The sequence below is a fragment of the Stenella coeruleoalba genome (genome assembly GCF_951394435.1).
Source record: "Stenella coeruleoalba genome assembly, chromosome: 20".
Taxonomy (NCBI): Eukaryota; Metazoa; Chordata; class Mammalia; order Artiodactyla; family Delphinidae; genus Stenella; species Stenella coeruleoalba.
In genome coordinates, this window is record NC_137166.1 from 26,948,656 (window position 1) to 26,974,176 (window position 25,521).

General features: G+C 41.6%; 1 protein-coding gene across 3 annotated transcripts in view; it reads left to right on the forward strand.

The window, feature by feature from the left end:
- The window catches only part of CSNK2A2 (casein kinase 2 alpha 2), a 39,549-nt gene extending 14,465 nt beyond the window's left edge, over nt 1-25,084 (forward strand). The window contains exons 5-12 of one of the 3 annotated variants that reach the window (XR_013825287.1): nt 7,953-8,012; nt 12,927-13,010; nt 13,821-13,931; nt 14,768-14,869; nt 15,742-15,842; nt 16,671-16,819; nt 18,245-20,538; nt 20,599-23,827. Coding sequence is in view for 2 of the 3 variants with exons in the window: in XM_079907418.1 (XP_079763544.1) it covers nt 7,953-8,012; nt 12,927-13,010; nt 13,821-13,931; nt 14,768-14,869; nt 15,742-15,842; nt 16,671-16,819; nt 18,245-18,321 (684 nt within the window). In the remaining variant the exon portion in view is untranslated. Of the gene's footprint in view, nt 1-7,952; nt 8,013-12,926; nt 13,011-13,820; nt 13,932-14,767; nt 14,870-15,741; nt 15,843-16,670; nt 16,820-18,244; nt 23,828-24,009 lie in introns of those variants that run through there. The other 2 variants (XM_079907418.1, XM_079907417.1) reach the window with 2 other exon arrangements.
- Nucleotides 25,085-25,521: the final 437 nt, after the last annotated feature.

Sequence of the window (25,521 nt, forward strand, 5' to 3'; positions counted from 1 at the left end):
AAAAATTTCACTTCAGTATTTTTTTTTTAATTTTTATTTATTTATTTATTTTTGGCTGCATTTGGTCTTCGTTGCTGTGCACGGGCTTTTCTCTCCAGTTATGGCAAGCGGGGGCTACTCTTCATTGCGGCGCACGGACTTCTCATTGCAGTGGCTTCTCTTGTTGCGGAGCACGGGCTCTAGGTGCACAGGCTTCAGTAGTTGTGGCACGTGGGCTCAGTAGTTGTGGCTCACAGGCTCTAGAGTGCAGGCTCAGTAGTTGTGGCACATGGGCTTAGTTGCTTCGCAGCATGTGAGATCTTCCTGGACCAGGGCTGGAACCCGTGTCCCCTGTATTAGCAGGCGGATTCTTAACCACTGCACCAGCAGGGAAGTCCCTCACTTCAGTATTTTTGTGTTTTTTAAATTGACAGCTGTTCTGTTGATTTAATAACATACAGAGGATCAGTTTTTAATTCCTAGAGAAATCTTACTTCTTACAAAGAGGATGTTTTGGTGGCATATATTCTCTAGGAGCTTCCTTTAAAAGGATCATGGGAAACTGATGTTTTTTGAGGCTTGCATATCTGAAAACATCTTTATTTTATCCTCCCAATTAATACATTTGCCGTGATATAGAATTCTAGGTTGTAATTAATAATTTCCTCAGAATTTTGAAGAGATTGTTACCACTATTACCACTGAAGCCATTCTGGTTTCATCTTATATGTAATCTGGGTTTTTTGTTTTCTTTCTTCTGAAAGCTTTTAGTATTTTCTCTTTATTCTCAGTCTCTGAAATTTCACAGTGATGTGCTTTCATACAGGTTGCTTTCATCCTTTGTTCTGGGGACTTACTGGGCTTTTTCAGTATAGAAACCCATGTCCTTCCATTTTGAAAAAATATTTTTAATGTTCTTTTATTTTTTTCCCTTTCTTCCTTGTTCTCACTTTCTAGAACTCATTCGAATGTTAGACTTCATATATTGGCATTCTATTTTCTTCTCTGAATTTTAAAAATAGTATCCTGTTCTTTTATGTTTTATGTAATATCTTCTATTTTCTCACTGAGAATATGTGGGGTTTTTTTCCCATTATGTTTTCTTCTTCATGTCTTTTTCTGTTTTCCTTCCAAATTCCTTTTTGGGGGGTGTTTTTGGGTTTTGTCTCTGCTACAGTTGTCTGAAATGTCACAGTTTTTGAATGTCTGCTCCCTCTGTAGAGTAATGAAATTACTGATTACTGATTGTCAGCTCCCGTCTCAAGAGTGCAAGCCTGGCTGCCTGCATCCCTAGTAGCCTCAAGTTGAGGAGAGCTGTAGGGAGTGCCATGTAGACTTTCACTTAATTCCCCCTTTTCAGTGTCGTGTTTTTAAACTCATTTTCCTGTCTTCAGCTCAATCTCTTTGCCCTTTTTCAGTGATACCTGGGGTCACCAATTCCTGAGCCTTTCTGTAGTTTTTCATTGTGAAGTGTTTGCTACTGGGCCCCCTCCGCTGGCAGAATGTTGGGAGAATTCTCAGCTTTTTTGGTCTGCTAAGTCAACTGGACATCTGTTTTATAGCTTCAAAGTTTGTTGTCTCTTCCATTCTCTTAGCATTGTGAGTAAATCCCCCTGTTCCTCTTACGGTTTTTGTTTTTGTTTTTTTAATATTTATTTATTTGGCTGCGTCAGGTCTTAGTTGTGGCGTGCGGGATCTTTCATTGCAGCGCCTGGGCTTCTCTCTAGTTGTGGCGCACAGGCTCAGTAGTTGCGGCACGTGGGCTTAGTTGCCCTTGGCATGAGGGATCTTAGTTCCCCAACCAGAGATCAAACCTGCCTCCCCTGCATTGGAAGGCAGATTCTTAACCACTGGACCAACAGGGAAGTCCATCTTACAGTTATTTTAGAGGAGCTTTGGGAAGAAACAGAGGTAGGATGGGTTGGTTCTGCCATGTTATTAAACTGTAGGTCCCCTTTGAATGTTCAAACGATGCCATTTTAGTTAACTTAAAATATCTTAAATATCAGGTAGTAGATGTGTGTTTTGGAAGAGCAAATCATAACAGGAAAATTACTTTTTTTTCCAGATAGTATGACAGGCCATAAGTGGGGAAATCAGTAATTTAGTGTCCAGTGTCCTTCAGGCTATTTTGTCCTGTGTCCATCTTATTAGGAAAAGATGTTTTTATGTATTTTTAAAATTTTACTGTTAAGTGTATTAATAACTGGTTTTAAGGTATCATCTAGAGAAGGTTTGTCCTTGGTTTAAATATCAGGGGTGAATCAACAGTGACACAGCCTGTTCTTTTCAGTATTTTTTATTGATACAATTGATAATAAATTTTGATGTATAATTTCTTTTTATTGTAGAGTCTTTCTGATTTTGGTATCAAGGTTATACTAACTTCATAACATAAGTTAGATAGCTTTTCCTTTCTATTCTCTGAAAGTTTATATAAAATAGGGATGACCTAGGTAGTAGGTATCTTCTGAGGTGGGGAAGGGAGACTTTGAACTACACTTTCCTTTTTAAAACATACTGTTGGTTAAAGTTTTATCCTGGTTTTCTATCTCTTTCTGAGTCTATTTGGATAATTATTTCTAAAGTTGTCTACTTTAAATTATATTCACATAAAGCTGTTAATAGAATTCTCTTAGGACTTAAAAACTTAATATGACTGTAATTATGCTTTCCTTTACATTTGTAATATTATTTGTACCTTTACTCTCTTTTCTCTCTTTTCTTTTTTCTTAAATCAGTGTTGCTAGAGATCTCTTAATTAATGCTTTCAAAGAATTGCCATTTGGTTTTGTGCCCAGAGAGTTTATGTTAGGTTTTCTATTTCATTCTGTTTCTGCTCCTGTCTTAATTATTTTGTTCCAGCTTTTCTTCTTTTTTCCTTAATTATTTTCTTTCTTGGGTTTTCACTGTTTTTTCCTGTTAACTTCTTGAGTTGAAGTCATCTCATTTGATTTGTTTCTGTCTTTCTTTATTGGTAGTAAGTGTGCTTTAAGTCTGTACAACCCCAAGCACCATTGTAGCCACATTCCATGGTTATGTAACTCACTTCTGTATAGTTTTCAAATTACAAGTACAGATTCCAAACTTGTGGATTTGGGTTTTTCTCCCCAAATCTTTTACTTTGAAAAATTTTAAATCTACTGAAAATTGGAAAGAGCACAGTTAATACCCTTACATTACCTAGATTTACTAGCTGTTATTATTTTGCCACATTTGTAGTTATTTCTCACCTCTTCCTCACCCTCCCCTCTTTGTCTTTCTTTTTGTTGAAGTCATCTTAAAGTAAGTTGTAGTCATCATGATACTTCACTTTTAAATATGCCATCACTGGAACTAGGTGACATTTTCCTGTATAACCACAATACTGTTAGTACACTTAAGAAATTTAATATTTATATTATGATGCCATCTAATATATAGTATAGAGTTTATATTCAAAAGTTTCCCAGTAATTATTGTCCTGGGAATGTCCATTCAGGATCCACTTGGTATTTTTTTGTTTATTTTTTTTTATTGATTCTTTTAGTTGGTTCCTAATTTGATTGCACTGTGTCCAGAAAACATGATCTGTATAATGTTGATTATTTGGAATTTGTTGATGGTTGCTTTGTGGCTTTGGTACACAGTCATTTTTTTATATCAAGCTTGTTAATTTAAATCTTGTTCAGATCTTCTATGGCCTTGATAATTTTTTCCCTTGATATTTTATTTTGTGGTAGTGGTACTGGTTTGGTCAGTTTCTCCTTAAAATCATCAGTTATGCTTCATATATGTGAAAGTGATAATAAAAGATACATGGTGATACTTAGAACAAAAGACAAAATTTGAAAGCAAATGAATAGGAAAAGCCAGTTTCTAAACGTTGGAATGAATAGTTACAGAAAACTTCCAAACTCAGAATTGTCTCAAGGAAGCTAAGGTACTGTTTTAAGGTAGAAAGAGTTTTTGTTGAGACATGCCTCTCAGTTTTCTATGCCTTTGGAAAAGTATCAATAAAAATAAGTATATATTTTAAGTAAAATGTATATAATTTGGGCATTTAAAAAATGTTTAAGACATCCCAAATGGGCTTCATCTTGAGAAGATGGTAGACCCATATTAATCTGTAGAAAATTTTATATCTTTCACATAGAATTAGGCCTTGACTACCTGATTATCTTGAGGCCTTGTTAATGCTGTTAGGGTCCGATGTGGAGATGGTGCATTCACAGACTAAATAAAGTTTCCTTAATTGGGGGAACAAAATTTACTTTTATTATAGATCACTGACATTATTTTGTCATTTCTTTGTAAGACATTTTCGGGTGATTTGTAGTAACTTTGATGTTCTTGATTAATGATTTTTTCTGCTTCCATAAGTTTCTAAAAATGTTGCTCTTGGTTTCATTCTGGATCTTGGGGTTATGTGTGAACAGTGCTAAAATGGGTGCCTCCTGCATTCAGCACCTTTCACTTTTACTTTATTTCGCACTCCCCCCACTTTTTCTTCTCCTTTTACGTGGGGACCACTGGTTTCTGGACGTAGACCGAGCTGTGTATGGCAGGGAATATGCAAGCTGTGTGTGCAGCGTGAGAGTTTGCTGTGCTGGTGATTCCCACATCTGGCTGGGAACCTTCTTGAAGTGAGAAGTCCTCCTGAATGACAGTCGTTAGGGATGGGGCCTTGGAATCTAGCTGCACCACGACTGGAGCCTGAAGAACTGTGTGTAGACAGCGTGAGTGAGGCCCACTTGTGGCCATTCCTTTCTGGATGTTGATTTTAGACCAAGAAGGCACTGATTCTCTTGGTCAAATTGCATTTTTCCCATTCTTCTTCTCAGACCTTCTGAGGTTAATTAAAAGTCCCAGGAGATTTCTACCTTGGGCCCTTGGAATAGTCCTGGAGTATAACTGACTTCTAGGGAAATGCCAGTGTGTTTGAGGCTTTGGAACCAAACTAGGATTGGTGAATAGTTTCTTTCTCAGCACCTTTGTAATCTTCCGGGAAGTATAGGCTTGTTTTGTTTTTGGTAAGTCAATTACTTTATGAAAATGTAAATAAAACTAACTTCCTGACAACATTTTGCAGTTGGTTGGTTAAGGATGTTCTCCACGTAGCTAAGAAAAATGGACGAGAAGTGTGCTTCTTGTGAAATTTCCCTTCCTAATTTGTCATGGAATCTTAGTACTTCTGTTTCTTGAAGACAGTTTTAATTTTGTTCCATTGACTAGTGAGCATCGTCAAAGACATTTATTGACTGCCTTCTGTGTACAAGCACAGAATTGCCACACGTGGTGTGGGCTATATAAAACATGTTATTCTGCTGTGCAAGGACAGAGTTGCTGTCCACAGACAGAGTTGCTGTCCACAGACAGAGTTGTACGGTGGACCCTTGACATGCCCAAGGGAGGGAAAGTTCAGAGATCTTTAATCACCAAATTAGTGACTGCCAGCAGCTGTGGCATCCGTTCCTCCCCAGCATGCATATGCCTCGATACGCAGGGGCGGTGGCGTGGGGCTCTTGGCGTGTGGGCAAGGTGAAGAAGCCTCTTGTTCACAGCAGAGTGAGAAAGTATCCTGAGAACTTCGGGTCACCGCCAGTACCCGAGTGCAGAACATTAACTCTAGGCACGCTGCTGCTGTAGGTGTCCTGTGAGCGCCCCAGAGAACAGTGAATAGCCTGGGGGTTCAGAGAAGGAAGAGACCACTGTGGGCTCTGTGGCACCCGGATGGGATGGTTATGACTTTACCAGCTTAAGAGGGAGGGGCAGGCATTCTAGATATGGGGGAGGGAAGAACAGAGGTGGCAAAGACAGGTTTCTTTGGTCAGAGTGGGGAACTCCTGGGGGCTGCAGTGGAGAAACAGCTACAAAAGTTGGAGGAAGGTACTCGCCGGACTCTGGTGAGTCCTAAATTTCAGGCCCGGGTGGTAAAATGTTACAGGTGTAGTTTGGTCTCCTTCCCAGAGCTCCTGAAAACCGAAAGTGAGTATCAGCCTGTCACTCAAGACTTTGTAATGTATTAGGCCTAAACCCTATAGTCAGCTGGTGTTTTTTGTGTTACATAAAATTGATATTGGTTAGAGTAGCTAGAAATACTGTGTTGGCAGCCCAAGGACATTTGTTTTTATCCCTTAATACTCGCATGGATGCTTGGGATAGATACCGCATGGTATGAGAGGAAAGCCTTCCGTGGATAAAGGTCCAAATAATAAAACAGCCCATGTTTGTTTTCTGGAAATAGAATATTCTAGCCCTCTGAGGGTTATTAGAAAATGCCCTTTTCACTTTCATTGTCTGTTTATTGACTTGAGGTTCAACTTGGCACAGTCTCTGGGAGTGATCTCCTTAACTCTCAGAGGAAGAGCTGATTTGGCACCCGAAGAGATGTTATCTTCGGCCTGTGTCTGTACATACAGACTGTCAGTGTGCTGCTGAGAAGCCTTTCTCGCTATGCAGAGCTGGGGGAGAACAAAACACTTGGGTGTTTAGCTGTTATGCAGTTGAGTCTCTCGGGAGCAGAAGTGGTGGCACATTCATGCCGTTGGGCCTAAATGCAATTCAGTCCCAAGCAGGGTCAGCCTTCAGTGGTGGAGCAGCTCCAAGCCACCACCAGTATACTGGAAAGTATGTGTTCATTTTCTACAGTGCCATGAGTGAAATCAGACACTCTTACTAAGCTGGAGGGAGAATTACTCTTACTTAAAAGGGGAAATTTGAGAAAGAGGCTAAGTCCTGCCTGGTGTTCGAAAATGTTGGATTCGATTCTTGGTAAATCTGTTGTTTTTCATAAAAAATTTTTTTTGAACAGGTAGTATGTTTACATGGATCTAAAATATAAAGTGGTACACAGTGAAAAGTCGTTCTTGCAGATACAAATATGCATGTGTAGTTTTAGTTTCCCCTCCTTTTTTACACAAACGCATTGTATACGCTGCTCTGTGCTCCTTGGAGAGATTCCCTACATGGCTTGAGTCTTCCAGTAAAGAGAGAAACAAAATAGGTTTAATAAAGGTGTACTGATTAATTTTACGGAAGGTGCTGCTTGGACTGATGGGGAAAGAGATTTACTTGGAATTGATTGTCTAAAATAATAATATAGTTTCTGATGGGGTTTGTGATGATTTAAATGAACCTGGATGCGTAAATTCTACTCCATCTCTTAGAAATTGAAATTAAACAAACAGACAAAACTCCCAGTGAGTGGGTCTTCGGGTTACCAATTACGAAAACTTACACTGGTATGTCATTTAGGCCTGGAATCATTTTCAGAACTGGTATCCATCCATCCATCCCTCCCTCCCTTTTTTCCTTCCTTCCTTCCTTTTTTTTAAACATCTCACTCCACCACTCCTTTTTTTCCCCCCTAAACATTTTACGTCTTTAGCTCCCATCAGTTTTTGCCTATGAAGTGTTCTTTTTTCCAGCCTGGAAGTGGTTTTGAGGGAGTGGAGGTTATAGATTTTTTTTAAAGTCTCTTGCCATCTCCAAATGCTATAGCAGTTCATTTTCCTTGGGTTTCATGAACAGACTATCTTGCCATCATTTTACCATGTGGGCTGATGAAGTTTTTCAGATTCTGCAATCTGCTCGGAACTTGGTTCTCTAAAGTAAACTGTGGTGCTGCAGTGGGGATAGTTTGTTTGAAGTTCAGTAAGAATATGAGGACAATTGGACAACTTGGACTTCATAATAATGTAATTGTGGGTGTTGATATCATGGAGCATTACACAGGTTTTTAAAAGATCCAAGTTGGTGTAAATGGTTTTTTTTCTTCTCCCCTTGGAATTCCTTTCGTTTTTTCTTCTGAAAACCAAAGTGTTAGACCCTTGTCTTTAGTCTTTGCCCTCATTTGTTCCAGATCAGGTAGTAAAAAGTGGTGGGATTCTTCAATGACTTAAGCACTAAGTTTACAGAGAATAATGACCAACTTTGGATAACAAGATGCAATAAGACTAAATTAACTTAATGTTTTCTGAAATCTGTTTCAGCAACTCTACCAGATCCTGACAGACTTTGATATCCGGTTTTATATGTATGAACTACTTAAAGTAAGTGACATAAACTGTGAAATTTGAAAAGAGGTGTTTTTTGGTTTGGGATGGGGGGTTAACTTACAATGAGGCCTCCATTGTGGACTCTTTACATAGAAACTTCAGTGGAACTGAGAAAAATGGTTAAGTTAGTGGTACAGGGGACATTATACCAGAGGTTAGAACATACCTCTTGTTGGTCCTTGGTTTTTTGTTTACTGTTTTTCATTTTGTTTTGTTTTTGCTGCTTAATTAATACTTACAACTAGTTTTCATTACATAACAAATCACCCCAAACTTAGTGACTTTTTAAAAATGATTTATTATTTCCCATAATTCAGTGAGTAGGTTGAGTGAGTCTTTTGGTCTGGGTCAACTTGACTAGGGCAAGATGGTCCAGGATGGCCTCATTCACGTATCTGGGATGGCAGCTGGAATAGCTGAGGTCTCATTCTCCAGGATGGTCTGGACTGCTTCCCATGGTGGTCTCATCAGATCCTAAGAGCAAGAGAGGGCAAACCGCGATATATGTAAGCACTTTTCAAGCCTCTGCTTGTGTCACGTTTGCTAATGCCCTGTTGGCCAAAGCAAGTCATGTGGCCAAACCTAGAATCAAAGGGTGGAGAAGTAAACTCCACTTTTCATGGGCAGAGCATTGAAGTCACATCGTGGAAGGACATGCATACAGGGATGGTGGGCATTTTATGGCATTTTACATCCTTTTCTTGCCATTTCTCATAGTCCCCTTCTTGTATGAGATAACCCACCCATTTAGCCCCGGCTTGTTAACCTTAACATGCAAGAAGAGGTGACGGGTGGACCTTCTAGGAGACTGAAATTTTCAAGTGTTATTGATTGACAGAGGAATGATCTTTTTTAATTTGGTTAGGTAAATGCTTAAGTAAAGAATTCTAAAAAGGTTTGTAAAATGGAATACAGTGTTTTTTTAGGGTCATGGATCACTAAGAATCTAATGAAAGCTATGAACCCCACCCCGCCCCCCGCGCCACCAATGCATGTAAAAATATACATCATTACATAAAGTTATAGGGTGGAATGGATGGGTCTCAATTTAAGAACCTCTATAGGAATATAGAGGTGTCTAAGGTATTGGTATTATTGAAGAAAATTGTCAGGATGGAGTTTTGATGGGATTATGAACAGCTGCTCGAAGAAAATACAAGTTAAATCAAGGCTTAGGCTTTAAGGAATGGGAATTTGAAGGACTAGCTTTATGTGAAGTGAATGTGTTTTCTTACAAGCACTTACACAAACTAATCATTCGAGCCAAGGTGGTGGATTCACTCCTATGGCGAATGAGTCTTTGTCATTAAGATCAGAAAGATGAAGAAAGTTGAACTTGGTTTATCACACCTTTCTACCTTTCTTCATATCCCCTCCGGGCTAGAATGGAAGGCCTTGGTGGGCAGAGGTTTGCAGTGCTGTGAACTGTCAGGCTAGTCTGTTTCCTAGGGCTTCTCAGAAAATCCCAGGCATTCACTCCGTGAGAGCAGCAATCCAAATCTCACAGCTGGTTATTTTTTTTAAGTAAGGTATTAAGATTTTGTGGTTAACTAGCACACCAAAGGTAAGATATATAACCTAGTGCAGTTGTCCTTAGATCAGGTAACAGCATAGCAGTGGTACAGGCTGGTCGTCCCGATGGCAGTGTCTGATGTCCTCTCTGCCTTCTGGGGGTAGCAGCTATGCGGTGGGTCATACTTTGTGCTAATGAGGCAGAGCCCCAGATGAAACTTGAAAAACCTCTTTCATGCTTAATGGTCAGAAACGATCAGATTTTTAAATTGAAATAATTCCCCCAAGGAATTTAAAAGCAGTTAATAACTCCACAGGGAATCTGACTAGTGGCAAAAGAATTTATTCCCTTACTGTATTTGTTCAGCCTCTGCTTTCCTCAGGTATTTTTCACACCTCAGGTACTGTGGTCCTAATTAGTTTATTCCTTTGGACAAAGACCAGGCAAAATAACAGAATCAACACTTGCTAAATTTTCTCATAGAAAAGAAAAAAAAAAAAAAAACGGGGATGGGAGAGAGGAAATGTAGGTGGAATGTAGAAAATGCAGAAGGAACTAGGCTGAGGGCTGCAGAGTGATTGCTCAGTGACTCGCTGAGGCTTCCCACCAGGTCTGAGCTCCTGATTCAGATTTAGGGAGGTGTGTCCTCAGGAGCCATGGTTCTCTACAGCACTGCCACAGAGCCACTGTGGAATCTTGCTGCAACTGTTGGTATAAAATAAGACAAAGAGAAAAATTAAATTGAAGTAGAACCTACATAGATGAAATGAATAAATCCCAAGGGTATAGTTTTTTGATTTTACTTAAGTGTGAAACCTTCACCCACATTGACACAGAACTATGCTGTCCAGTACAGTAGCTACTGTCCGGAGGTAGCTATTTAAATTAAGTAAAATAAAAAATTCAGTTCCTTAGTCACACTAGTCACATTTCAAGCATTCAATGGCCTCATGTGGCTGGTGGCTACCATATAGTGCAAAAATAGACTGTTTCTCTCCTTGCATAGATTATATTCTCACCTCTACCACCATAGTTTAGTTTTCCCTGTTCTTTTTTTTTTTTTAACATCTTTATTGGGGTATAATTGCTTTACAATGGTGTGTTAGTTTCTGCTTTATAACAAAGTGAATCAGTTATACATATACATATGTTCCCATATCTCTTAGTTTTCCCTGTTCTTGACCTTCATATGAAAAGCATTGTACACTGTATACTCTTTTGTGTCTGGGGAAAGCAAAGTTTGCTTATTCTTGGATTGTTGGTTCTATGGATCATTCTCTGGATTATATATTCCCTCCCACTTAGAGATGCCTGGTACAGTGCCCTTGCTAGTCTAGTCCAGTGATTTTCCACCAGGTTAACTTTGTCCCTCAGGGGACATTTGGCAATGTCTGGAACCATTTTTGGTTGTCACAGTCAGAGGGACACTACTGGCATCTCATGGGTGGAGGCTGGGGATTCTGCTAAACATCCTATAATACACAGGACCACTCCCCACAACAAAGAATTATCTGGTCCCAGATGTCAACAGTGCTGACGTCGAGAAACCCTAATCTTGTCCCATGGAAAACTCCACCTTGCAAGAGCTCTCAGTGTCAAGCACATAGTAGGTACCATACGATTATGGGTTGCTATCATTATTCAAAGAGTATATTATGGGCCTCATGTAGGCTTCAAGTGCTTTTTAAGACAAGCCAAAGGGCCCAACATTGAAATTTATGAAAATAGTTACTGTGTTAGAAAAGGGAGATTTAGGAGCAAAGTTTTATATTGTTTAAAACAAACAACCCAAATAGGAAATGGGTGAAAGATCTGAATCAACATTTGTCCAAAGAAGATATGAGATAGCCCAAAAGTATATGAAGAGATATGCAACTTGATCACTCATTAGGGAAATACAAATCAAAACCACAATGGTATTCCTCATCAAACCCACTAGAACAGCTGTAATCAGAAAGATAATAACAAGTGTTAGCAAGAATGTAGAGAAACTGGAACCCTCTCATATGGTGCTGATGGTAATGTAAAATGGTGCAGCCACTTTGGAAAACAATTAGGCAGATTCTTTAAAAGTTTAAATGTAAACGTACATACAACCTAGCACTTCACCTGTAGGAATCTACCCAAGAGAAATGAAAATGTGCATCCTCTTAAAGACTTGTACATGAATGTTCATAAGTAGCATTAGTCTCAATAGCCAAAAAGTTAAAACAAACCAAATGTCTTTCAACTAGTATACTTATACAATGGAATACTACTCAGCAATGAAAAAAGCAACATGGATGAATCTTAGGAACAGTATGCTGCGCAAAAGAAGATAAAGTACTGTGTGTTGTATTATTTCATTTGATGACTGTCCAGAAGAGGCAAATCTGTAGCAACAGGTGGTAGTAGAGCAGTGGTTGGGAGGAGAGGGGAAGGAAGGAAGGAGGTAGGAGGTAGATGGGATTGGGGGTTGACTGCAGGCAGGCTTAAGGGAAATTCTTGGGATGATGAAAAACTTCTAAAAATGAATTGTGGTAATGGTGGCACAGCTTGAGGAATTTACTAAAAAATCATTGACTTGTAGAGTCATAACATAATTCTTAAAGACCAACTGGCTCAGGGATTATTTTTAAGGAAAATACTAATATTAGAATATATGTTAATCTAGAAAACCCACATGGGAACTTATCTAAAAGACAAGTCATATTGCAGATATATTTGGATGTCATTCTTCATGTCCACGTGTACTCTTTTCATGTCGTTGAACTCATAAGAGAAGTGACTCCAGTGTGTTTCCTAGATCTGGTTTTAAACTCATCAAATTAGACCAACAGATTAATGTATGATTTCTAAATCGAGGTGGCTGATTTATTGCTACCAGCTACAAGTAGGAGAGGAGCACCTAAAGAAGTATATCATTCCCACTTTTTAAGAAACCTTCATCATAGCCCTTGGTGTCCTCTCCACAGCCCCCTTTCTACCAGCTGCCAGCATAGTGTGCTCAGAGAGCAAGGGGTGCCTTCTGAAGCATGTTTTTTCTCTTTTGTTACAGACAGTAAGGCTGCCCCTTGAGAGGCTGTATTCAGATCAAGCTGTCACAAACAAATAAGAATATGCTTGCAGATGCTGAAAATCAGATCTCTTGCAGTAATACAATATGCCAATTCTTAAACTGTTAACAGAATTCTCAATTTAACATTTTCAAAGATGATATTAAAGGCAAGAATTTCACATCTATGGTAGCACTTACAGAAGGGCATTTATAAATATGATGTCCATACCTATGAAGCTTACAAATTTGACAATGCTCAATAAAAGCTTTCAGAATCAAAAAAAATAAAAAGAATATGCTTGCATTGCGGGGTGGTAGAGGGTTTGCTTACTTTTCTCTGTGCTTTCTTATCTAATAGGCTCTGGATTACTGCCACAGCAAGGGAATCATGCACAGGGATGTGAAACCTCACAATGTCATGATAGATCACCAACAGAAAAAGGTACCATTGCAGCCAGGCAGTGAAAAGCCTTTCATTGGAAGGCTTAGAGCCAATCAAAACTCTGGCCAGTACCTAGGTAGTTTCTGAAGACCCATGCTGTTTTCTTTGGCAGACTTGTGATACTGTTATTTCTCTAGTCTCCAGTGTTGGTTTCTACTTCACATAAGCATAGTACACAAGAAGAGTAGACAGCTGACCCTGACTGTAGTCACTTGTTTACTTTGGTCATGATTTTCTGGAGGGCCTCAAGACAGAAACTACAGCTGGTGATTTTTACTTCCTTTCTTAATGACCCTCAGACCAACCTGCCTGGCCTTAAAAAGTATACTTGGGTCCCTCCTATTTTCTATTCTCAGTTCTGATTGTCCCTGACTGGTGAGTAAATGAATCAGCTAGTGTTAGATTAATGAAAAGCTAGAGCAATGCTTCAATCCTGGAGTGGGGCACATGTCCCCAACCTTTTCTGTTAATGACTAGAGCTTATAATGAAAGCTGTCAGTAATGAGGGGGTATGTTAACACATGCAGCTGGTATGGAGGCAGAAGACAAGCTTAAGCTTTATTGATCTAGAGAGAATGATAAGCCAGGATAATTTAAATTTTAAAAAAGAAAAAGCAAATAAGATTCCAAGTGCTCTGCTCTAGAAATGACCTCTTAACAGTTGCTGAAAAGTGTATCTTTTTAGCCAGTGCACTTGCTGACATTTTTTATGTGGGCAAATAATTGTTATTAATTAGATGTGGCCTTGTTGTAAGACACAGGCATCTGGAGACACTCCTTTCACATGTTTTATTTCTGTCGTATTTATAGCTGCGACTGATAGACTGGGGTCTGGCGGAATTTTATCATCCCGCCCAGGAGTACAATGTCCGCGTAGCCTCCAGGTACTTCAAGGGACCAGAGCTCCTTGTGGACTATCAGGTAAAATGTTAGTGAAGCACCTCTGGGTTCTTTTTACCTTTGCTAGGGCTTTTCTTGGCTTTTTCTTTTTCCTGGTTTTTATTTAGTCAATTTGGATACATTTAAAAGCTAGTCTTGGATACAAAAGGTATGTATCCAGGATCATTGTAAATGATCTTGGTTCCCGGGGAGACAGTTTAGGAAAAAACAGCTACAGAACTGGGCCTACATTCCATCCACGACCTCACTACTTTTGGGGAAAAGGTTTGCCACCTTTTGGGTACCATTCCCAGGAATCTGTCACCTGGCTGAAGAAGTTAGACTTGGGACTTCCCTGGTGGCACAGTGGTTAAGAATCCACCTGCCAATGCAGGAGACAAGGGTTCCATCCCTGGTCCACGAAGATCCCACATGCCGCGAAGCAACTAAGCCCGTGTGCCACAACCACTGAGCCTGCGCTCTAGAGCTCATGAGCCACAACTACTGAGCCCACATGCCACAACTACTGAAGCCCGCGCACCTAGAGCCTATGCTCCGCAACAAGAGAAGCCACCACAGTGAGAGGCCCACGTATGAAAACGAAGAGTAGCCCCAACTCGCTGCAGCTAGAGAAAGTCCGCACACAGCAACGAAGACCCAATGCAGCCAATAAATAAATAAAATAAAATAAAATAAAATCCAGTCTTTATTCTACCCCAAAATGATAATTATGGACTTTTCTCAGCTACTTTTTTTTTTTTTGGCTTTGAATTTTAAAATATCTGAAGAGGTCAACTAAAGGCTAGAAACCTAGAAACTCAGATCAGAAAAATGACATCTGTAACACCCTTGACTGACGGTTGTCTTTATTTCCTCAGATGTATGATTATAGCCTGGATATGTGGAGTTTGGGCTGTATGTTAGCGAGCATGATCTTTCGAAAGGAGCCCTTCTTTCATGGACAGGATAACTATGACCAGGTAAGCAAACATCATCTGGCTCCTATCCATTTGGAGGCAGATGCCAAGAAAATAGCATCTCGATAGGGATGCTGTTGTTGAGCCACTAAATATCATCCAGTATCTGCATATAAGCTTTTCTTCAGGGTAAAGAGTTTCACAAAATCCTGTCTGTGGTCCCCAAAGATAGAGACAGGTAGTGTGCTGTGTTCTGCCCAACTTCCAAATTGTGTCTATGAGGAAGTCAGGTACCTCCTTGTCTAATAAAACAAGATTCTAGTCATTAGGGACTTCACTGGTGGTGCAGTGGTTAAGAATTCGCCTGCCAATTCAGGGGACACGGGTTTTAGCCCTGGTCCGGGAAGATCCCACATGCTGTGGAGCAGCTAAGCCCATGCGCCACAACTACTGAGCCTGTGGTCTAGAGCCCGAGAGCCACAACTACTGAAGCCCACGTGCCTAGAGCCCGTGCTCCGCAACAAGAGAAGCCACCACAATGAGAAGCTCACGCACTGCAATGAAGAGTAGCCCCCGCTCGCCGCAACTAGAGAAAGCCTGAGCACAGCGACAAAGACCCAACGCAGCCAAAAATGAATAATAAATAAATAAATTTATTTATTTAAAAAAAAAAGATTCTAATCATTAGGTTTTATGTTCCCATAATCATCAGCCTCTAGAATATTATTGTCATAAGTTGTGTTATCATTTTAAAGGCATTTTGGAAATTGGCATTCATGTGAACTTCATATCTGTGAGTCTGCTGCCTGTCCGCCCCGGGCTCAGATCTGTATCTGTTCCCTGGAAATTTAGTGATGTGGAAGTCTCCTAATTCTTTGGTCCAGCATCCCCGCGGGCTGTGCTCAGTAATTTGGTCAGTTTGTTTTGTGTTTCAGCTTGTTCGCATTGCCAAGGTTCTGGGTACAGATGAGCTGTATGGGTATCTGAAGAAGTATCACATAGACCTAGATCCACACTTCAACGATATCCTGGGACAGTAAGTAAGAGAGAGAAAGAAAGAGGGTCTTAATTTACCCAATTCAGAAGTGAAAAGGTTAGCTGAAATCACTTTCTAAAGCTCTTTCTCCTTTCTAATTATATCAGAATTGAAATATTCTTTTTTTTCCCCATATATATTTTTTAACTTGAGAAATTTGGGCATTGTTTACATGTGTCTTCTAATCATTTTACTTCTCTAAGAGATAGCCTGTTTATCAATAGAAGATGGAAGACAAAATCATGCTACAGAAAACTTTCTGGAATAGCATATGGCTTATTTTAATGGAAAATCTTAGAAAGCTGTGATTCTTCTTTCAGTAAGAGATTTGTAGTTTCTTCTTGTTCTGTGTAATGGATTTTCTGTAAGGGAGCAAATTTTAAGGCATATTTTCAGATACAGTACAATAGTGTTGAAACGTAGATGTTGTGTTGACAATTTTCAGACAGTAATTTTATGGAACCTCCATGTTTCTGAAGCTAGCTCTTTAAATATATCTGCTGAACAATAAAGATTACTCAGCTACCTCCGTGCCTCACCCAGAATTGACTAAAAGTCTGGGGCATAAAAAACTATCTAGAAAGGTTCTACAAAGTTTAAATCAGATGCAGACATTATAATTAATTCTATGTATCAGTCACAGAGCACTGTTTTGTTTGAGGATGCTGTGATCATAACTATGGGGGGGGGACAGGTAACATTAAGAATGAGATTTAATGAGCTTGTAATCAACACAGTGTTCTAAGACTTTGTTGGCTTTAACCCTAATATGTAAGAATTCTTGTTGAATTTAATCTCAGAATACCAATGCTTTCCTTTTCTTCTCAGACATTCACGGAAACGCTGGGAAAATTTTATCCATAGTGAGAACAGACACCTCGTCAGCCCTGAGGCCCTAGATCTTCTGGACAAACTTCTGCGATATGACCATCAACAGAGACTGACTGCCAAAGAGGCCATGGAGCACCCATACTTCTGTGAGTTTCCAGGGACCTGATCTGTCAAAGGGAAATTCTTCTACTCTTTATCTTTGAGGCCTGACAAGAGAATTCTGGGTATTTGGATGAATCATGCTTGGGATTTGGCCTCATTAGTTTGACTCTTGAAACAGCTCTGCAGATCTGTTTCTAGTTGCCCAAAGGTGTTTGCTTGTTCGCTGTAGTTCCCTTGAGTCTGATCTGTATGACCATTGCCTATGACCCTGAGTTGATAGATGACAAGTATCTAAAGTTTTGTTTTCAAATATATACATTTGTGTGGAAACCTAATCAAAGATTTTTTTTTCCGCCTCAAAAAAAAAGTGATTTGTTGAAAGTAGTAAGGTGACCATAGCATATTTTTAAAGAAGGAAATAAGATAAATAAATACAAGGAATTTGAGGAAAGGAAAGCAGGTATGGCAGGACCTCGCTAAAATCCTGTCTGAATTACAGACTTCCTAGGTCTCACTTTAAAGTATGTGTGTATATTCAGTTTATGCACTTGCTTATCGGTCTGCATGTGTATGGTTCTCCCCACTGATAAAGTATGTCCCAGACTCTCCTCTCATTAAAGGCAGTGTGACGTCATTTAGACCAGTCACAGAGGAGACTGAGAGTGAGGGAGGTTAAGTGATCTGTCTCAATTTTCTGTCTGAAGTGAGATGAGAACTTTCAGCCTACCTCTTGCTTGACCAATACGCTCTTTCCTTCTCCTTTTTTTCCTCTCTGGAAATTAACTAAATCTTGCCTGAAGAATACATTGCTCTGTGGTCTTGAGCCTGGTAACCCATAAGCATTAGTAGACAGCAGATTTAAAAGGTGTTACCCTTCATTCTTCCAGACCTCAGACAAGTGTAAATGGTTGTCTTTCTGTCACAGAAAGCTATTTTTACACTCTGAGTTTGACTGAATTAAGAACACTGATGTTTATATTATGCAAATCATGATCTGTCTACTTTTCTGAATACATACTATACTTCTATAAAAAAATTTTTACACTGTTGCTTAAAATCGATAGTTCTTCTAGTAGCTCTTTTTATTCACCCTTTCCTCCAAAGTGTTTACTATCTATTGCACATACTTTGAAGAAATGGGAGTTGGATATGATGTTAGTATTCAAGGAAAAACAACACATAAGAAAATCAGTAGAAATTTTGAACAGTGGGAAATGGGTGTTTCTGTGCCTCTCTTTTTCCTGAGTCTTAGCAGTTGAACTTGTACTCTGAAGAGGTATACAAGTTGATTGTGAGAGCATTTCCCCCTGATCATTCCTCAGTGTCTGTAATTTTGGTTGCCCTCCTGACCCTGACTTCCTGGTAGCCTGTGTCTATGTCACTGTGGAAGAAGGTTGGGTCTGTTATGGTGTTCTCCCCTGGCACTGGCCAGCCCTGCCTCTGCTGACTGTCCTCCTGTTTCCTTGCAGACCCCGTGGTGAAGGAGCAGTCCCAGCCTTGTGCAGATAATGCTGTACTTTCCAGTGGTCTCACGGCGGCCCGATGAAGACTGGAAAGCGACGGGTAATGCGGCATTGATGCTTGCCAATAAAACCAACCAACCAAACACAAACCTTGAAGGAAAACTACAGTGTGATAAAAAGAAATTCTAGCCATTCCTTCTAAACGCAAAGAAGAGTAAAGACCTAAAAGTCTGTCAAAAAGAAAGAAACTCCCCAGCACTAGTCTACAGGGAACTGCTGTTTGGCAGCCTGACGATGCACATAGTTGGGTATCTGAGGGGACTTTCCCTTTGGAATGCATGGGAGATGAGAGACTCGGAGTTGTTGTACATTTACCTTTATTTAACAGGAGACCACTGTTGAATTAACCTGTTCAAGTCAACAAGCTCTGAATATCTGACTTCCTATCTATTCCACTGTGGTCTGGGTTTCCTTTGGTGAGATTCAGGCTCAAGTTTTAGCAAAATGTCAGCAGTCTATAGTGACACACCAGCCTCATTCACGAAAAGGAGATACTAAAACAGTGACAGTATTTTTTTTCTAAGCTCTTTTACAAATTCATGTTTTATGTATTTTTTTTTTTTTTAATGACATGAGCTCTCTGGGAAATGTACCTCATCCCTGCAGTTTTCTTCTAAGTGATTCATTTGGGAGCAAACTGCAGTCACTCTCACAGGAGTCCCCTTTGATGTCAGGAGGCATCACTTTAAACCTTCTGATGCCATGGACAGGTCCATCTGTCTCATCAAGAGTTGGATGCTAAGTGCATAACTTGGAGCTCAGTGTAACCTTCGTTGATCTGCCTAACCATAAAATCTTGTTGCTATTTTTTTCATGTAGCTTCTTTTTCCAGCCTCTTAAGGAAAACTTCATTTCCCAGCACATCCCTGTGTGTGCACCTATTTTAACACACGTCTCTGAAACAAAGACTTTTTGTTCACAACCATAACTAAAGCTGGAAAGTCAGTCTTCAGGGAGGTCAGGGAGGGAGAAAGAAAAGCATCCTTATTAGAATTTATTCAGGAAAGACGGATTGGGTGAGATAAAAACAAGTACTCCCCTCCCATGCTTTACCCCTTTTTATCCCCATGAGAAACAGTTTCCCTCTGTAATCAGGGTAATCTGCGTTTTTAAGCTCTGATAGGTAATACATGAATGTGTTGGCAGAGAGAAGTCTTTCTCACGTGCAGGGACTGGAGTTGTGTGGGCAGGGCCACCCACCGATAACCCGAGCGACCGGAGAGAGTAGCATACAAGGGGCTTGGGGAAAGGAGTGGAGCTGCTGGGGCAAGTATCAAAGCTTGGGATCCATTGTGCTAGCCTTCACGTTAGCAAAGGAAGCTATATTTTGTTTAAGAAAATTTAAAAAAATAGAGCTGATATCACTCTGGGGACTTGTCATCAACATGGTTTGCAAGCAGTCCCCTGACCCCAGCTGCAGGGCCGTGCTACAGCTGTGGGGACCTCTCACACTAGGCTGGAGCTCAAGGTGTCTACCACCACATCACACTTCAGGACTCCTTTATTACTATTTAATAATGCCGTACATTTTTATAAGGTTAGGGTGTTTGAAAACATCTGTTTACATTCCATATCCCAATAAAATCGTATTGGTATTGGTAGCGGGTCCTATCTCTAAATGTAGATTCTATTTTTGTTGTTTGGTCAGTGGGAACTTCAAATAAAACAAGATCCCAAAGCCAGGAAATGCATTCAGTTAAGGTTCTCATACCAATGCTACCTGCCTTCATTGCACATTCTGTATATTAATGTATACATTTGTTCTACCTGAAAATCAAAAACAAGACAGGAGCTCTTGAGTGAACCTATATTGATATGTCAGGCAGCAAAACTCAGTGTTTGGGATTATCAAAAGCCTTCTAATGTGCCCTTCTAGGCAACACCGAACTGTTGGTTATTATTTATCAGGGAGATGTGCCACTGTGTGTCTTTCCTGCCCCACCCATTTCCTCCTTTGTCACCCATTCCCTCCCCCCACCCTTCTTTTTTTTTTTTTTTTTTTTTAAATTGCCGGTCTGGACCAGGCAGAGGAAGCCTACTGGAGGGTCTTGGTGAAGTAGTAACCCCGTTTCTTTCTCTTGGGTCTCCCCAGAGGCAGTAAAAGCAGCTGGAGAAGAGTCAGGTGACTGACTTCTGTCTCTCCTCTGGTCATGATGTAGTAGGTGCAAAAACAGCTCACCTGCCTGTCCTTGGGTTCTGTGACTGCAGCTTGGCAAAGGAGTAATTCTTCCATTTTATGCGTACAGTTTACTTTTCCACCACCTATACTTTTTACCTCTCTTCATGCCTTAGACATATAGAATAACTGAGTTTAAAATGCTCCTTTCTGAGTCTGTTCTTGACACCCAACTTCTGGCTGACTGACTGTGGGTGGTTCTTTCCCAAACTGAACTGAGTCTCGTCCAGACCTTTCCTCTTTTACCTATCTCCAAAACCATTTTGTGTCCAGATGGACCTAGCTCCCCTGAGATTTTAGAGTATTTACCTGGGTTAGGAGGCAGTCTTGGAGAGTTCCAAAAGAGGGATGAGAGCGTGCGTGTGTGTGAGTGAGTCTAATCTTATATTTAGACAAAGCTGTGGTAGATTTACCCACCCAATTTCCTTTTCGGTTAGCATATTATTTCTTAAATTCATCTCAGTAATTTTCATTAGACATTTTGTTTGCTTCATTACCTTGTAACAGGTTAAAAGTGCCTATGATAAGGACCTATTATTTCCTAAAGAAAAGCAAAAAAATGTGGGGAACAGGGTAGTGTTACACTGTCATCTCAGGTACTGCCTGTGTTCAAGAACATAGACCCAGTATGGTGAGAACGGAAGGTTCCCGTGCCAAACACAGATTGGTGTATCAGAGGTTATTGGCCACAGGTGAGCATAACTGCAAGGTTTTGCTTCAGCTGAGAAATCCCATGGCGAGAGCAGAACTGATGAAGTGCGAATATTTTCATCAGGTTTGCTTGCAGTTCACTCTCCCCGTGATCCTATCATCTGGCCTGCCCCTGTCCTATCCTAGCCCCGTGGTAAGTGACCAGGTGGGAGAAGCCAATGAGTGTATAACGCAGACCAAGCATTCCCGGGTCATCTTACCACTTAGAGGAGTGCCAGAGCCAGTTCTGTGAGGCACGTGAACATCAGTCACTCTGCTGGGTCTCCTCACAGGCATTCTCCAGCACATTGGTACTCACGAGGCTCAAAGCATATGTATTCCCTTGCAAAGAAGGAAGGTGCTTTCCAACTGATTGATTAGAGGAGACGGAAGAGCTTATAATCCTTGGGGGCAGGGAGAGAGGACAGGAGAGGGGGCTGTTAAAAGAAGAAAGGGAATCAGTAAAAACAGTTGAAAGGTAGATCTTGAGGTGGGGGAACATGACTTCTTGAGGGAAGAAAGCAAGGGAGCACAAAGTTCAAGTTCTGGAACGTGCCCTGAGTTCTGGAACGCCCCCAGGATTGGTTCCAGTGGGACTGCAAGGTGGTGCTCTTGAGGCAGATGCTGAGTCCCAGAGAGAGCCAGCCCATGGCCGTGGATCTCAGTCTGCGTCTACTCAGGGAAATGACTTAGCTTCTCCCAGGTGCTGCTTTGTTGAGGATGGAAGCAAAATTATTTTGGGACACAAACAATTGGAAGAATTTTTACATATGCATTGAAATGGATCTGAGAGAGCCCTGTTGACAGTCTCCTTTAATGCCAGTTCAGATTAATGATTCGTTTAGGAACCTGTGTTACTGCATGAGCACTCACAGGAAAAAGCAATCTTCCCTCCTACAAATTAACAGGAGTGGATAGTAACTGATCAGAGTCAAGGCCATTGAGATACAAACCCGAAAGCAAAAGCAGGGTCCATATGAGCACACAAGAAGCCAAAGTTTGTCAGTGAGCTTAATAAATCTACGACTGAGTGACATCTTGCCATTAAAACTAACCCCAGGGTGGGGATGAGGGGAGGGGAGGTGGCGAGGAAACATCTGGCTTAAGAAAACCAGTAATAACATATGCTTTGGAGCTATGTGGATGTGTCAGTGAAAATGACCCCAACCAGGTATTGTAGAGGCAGGGGGAAGTGATGTTATGGGATTATACAGGGGATGCATACTTTTGTGTAGAGAATCAACAATGTGCTACAAATGTGATACTTAATCCTGAACTGCATGTATTGGGGATTGTTTTTTTTTAAAAAAATTCATTGAATCAATAAATTAACAGTTTTTCACTTGCTGGCTTTTCTTGCTGTAAATGGTGACTAAGAGGTTGGGACAGAAATCTTGACACCCAGTGGAAAGCTTGGATAAGTCTTCAAGAAACATGGAGCCGACTATTTTCTTCTGTTTGCAGAAAAGCAACACTGCCTGGGTTGTGATCCTTTACTAATGACTACTTCAGACACAATTGACCACCTCTTTGTATCACTGGATGACTGATGTATGATTTATGTGCTGCTGCCCTTTAGAGGAAAGAAAAATGCCATGTTAAATCCTGTTTTCATAAATAAAAATGTTGATAATCACCAGCATGTTGAGAATCACCAGCCTTCCCAAGTGGGAGACAAGCCACTGCTATGAGGACCTTAAACTTGTATTTCCTGTCTCTTGGGGGAGAGGAGGAATAAACCTTGAACTGTGAAGTTGTGTGGGCGGGTGGTTGCAGTTAATCACCTTGGTGTGAAGACTTGACTTTAGCAGAAGTGGTGGGACTAGGGTGGTGTGGGGATTGTTTCTTGGTACTTGCTTCTGAACTGTGTCACTCAGAACCTGCCAATCCTGCTTGGGATTGACCATTTCATTGCACAACTTTACCTTGTGGGAGCGTGTTCTGCACTTATGAAAACCTCTCCCCAGCCCCATTTCTTGCAACACAAGTGGGCACACGCCATTGTTTGGCAGATGGTGGAGTCTTTCATCAGTGCGCTTGCTTCTCACTGATCCCTCTGTGGAGTGGGATGCTTGAAAATCATCTGCTGAAGAGTCATTTCTAACCTTACGTACCGTGCAGCCTTTCTCAAATACTAAGCGGCAGAACCCTTCCCGCACCCAAAGAAAGTTTGGGTCATGAAATGTTTCTGTGTGACAGCTTCCCAGATACATTGTCCTTTCTCTCGGTACCCTGCCGTGGCACCGTTCTGAGCTGCTGCTTCTAGAGTTCTGCTGGAATCTCACAACCCACTCCGCTGTGCTGGACATGGAAGGAGGAACGAGGTTTTCAGGCCATGCCAGACAGCTCCTTCCAGGGGGGAGTTAAAAATATTTGAGCTCCATTTTTGCTCTTTATTAGTGAACTGGGCCCTTTCCCTCTGTAAATACAGTCATCTGATTCTTGGTCCCAAGACATAAGTAAGTTGGTTCAGGTCTGATGGGTATCTGGAGCTGGGCTGCTGGACCTGTAGCTTGGCTTACACAGAATATAGACAAGAGGCTTTGGTGCTTCTAGATTAGCGTCCTGGACCCGAGAAAAGGGGAGGGACTCGGTCACAGTAAGGCTGGGACCAAGACTGCCTCTGTGAGTGGTGATCAGAAGAGGAAGAAAAAGGGTGCTATTTGAAACCTGAAACCGGTCAGTTCTTACTTGGTTTTCCACGAAGTGCCGTGGGAAAGTCAGGCTTGTATACCATTCCCAGTGCTCCCCAAGAGAAGGGAGCCACATGCCAGTGGAGGCCTGTCCTCACTCCGGGTCAGAATGATTAATGCCATCTTTCCCCTCCTCCCATCTCTCTCCCCAGGTCTGTTGCGGTTCCTCCCACTTTTCCATAAGCAGAACAAGAACCAAATCAAACGTCTTAACGTGTGTAGAGAGATCACGTTCCGTGAGCAGACACAAAACGGTGGCAGGTTTGGCGAGCACGAACTAGACCAACCGAAGGGCAGCCCACCACCGTATATCAAACCTCACTTCTGAATGTAAAAGGTTCACACGCCTTTGGCTTCCTGTTGACTTCCTCCTCACCCAGAAAGCATGGGAAATGTGAAGGGTATGCGAAATGGTGGTTACTGTTGCTCCCCCGCGCCCCTGGCTCGTCCCCGTGGCCGCCTGTTTTTTCCAGCAGACCATGTTAACTACCTGACCACAGACTCCAGTGGGGGCACGGGGCGTATATGGCATGATGGGCGGTTACATATTATAATTTTAAAAGTATATATTATTGAATAAAAGGTTTTAAAAGAAATGTATGGAGAGTTTTCAGTGCGGAAGGGGCCATTAAACAAGACCTGTGGCCACAGAGGACAGAGAGAGAGAAGGGCATTTGAGCCAGGTTCTAGCCAGAGGGAAGAGGGCCAGTCCCAGAGGTGAGGAGGGCCATTTCCAGCATGCTCTTGACAGAGATGAGAAGTTGAAGAGGTATGTGAACCAGTCCTGGCAGTGGGGGACCCCAGGTGATTCCAGCAGACTTGGCGAGCCAGGAAAGCCAGGCCTCGGCCTCGCCTTGAACGCGTCCGTCTCCCTGGACCCCTCCTTCCAAAGCAGGTGAGTCAACCAGACATTTACGTGGTAGGTAAATGTCACCTCTAGTGAACTCAGGAAGCTGCCTTAGCCCATTCTTCGCTTTCCCTTTGCGCATCACCGTGTTCCATTCCACCTCCCAATACTGCTCACCACCCCGCCACGCCCCCTTCCGAAAAAGCATCTTACCTTGGAGGCTGGTTGAGTCTGCTGCCCCGAGGCAGGGGAAGGGGTTGGGTCTGGGGTTCAGATTATCCCGAAGCTCCCGTGAATGGGAGGAGAAGCAGCCCACTCACAGGTGAAAGAAGGTGGAATAGAAGCACCAGGTGTGTCTGTTAAGTGAGAAAACGAAACCTGTTTTACAAATGAGATTCCCTGGCACCCTCAGTCCTCTCCCAGGACAGCTGTGCCACGGGGAGGTGAAAGCAACAACCTGGTGGCTGCCCAGCCTTGTGTGTGGCTGAGGCCTGCGTCCTCCCACCGCCTGTAAAGCAGAAGCGGTGGGCAGACCCGACACCTGGGCAGCTAGACGGGGCACCCGCTAGTTCTCCACAAAAGCCACTGGTCTGCCCAACATCCCTTCTCCTGTCTTCTCTGCTGCTTGTCCTGAACAGGTGACTATGGGAACCCAGGTGTGGACGCTCACAGTTTTTGAAGCAATTATAGGGGGAAAGCAAAGAGGTCCCTCAGGGCCACCATGGCGTCAGTGTCCCTTGGACCAGCTCCTGTTGTATCCAAGCCATTCCTCAGGTGTGGGAGCTCAAGACTGTGCCTGCCCCCAGACACCAGCGAG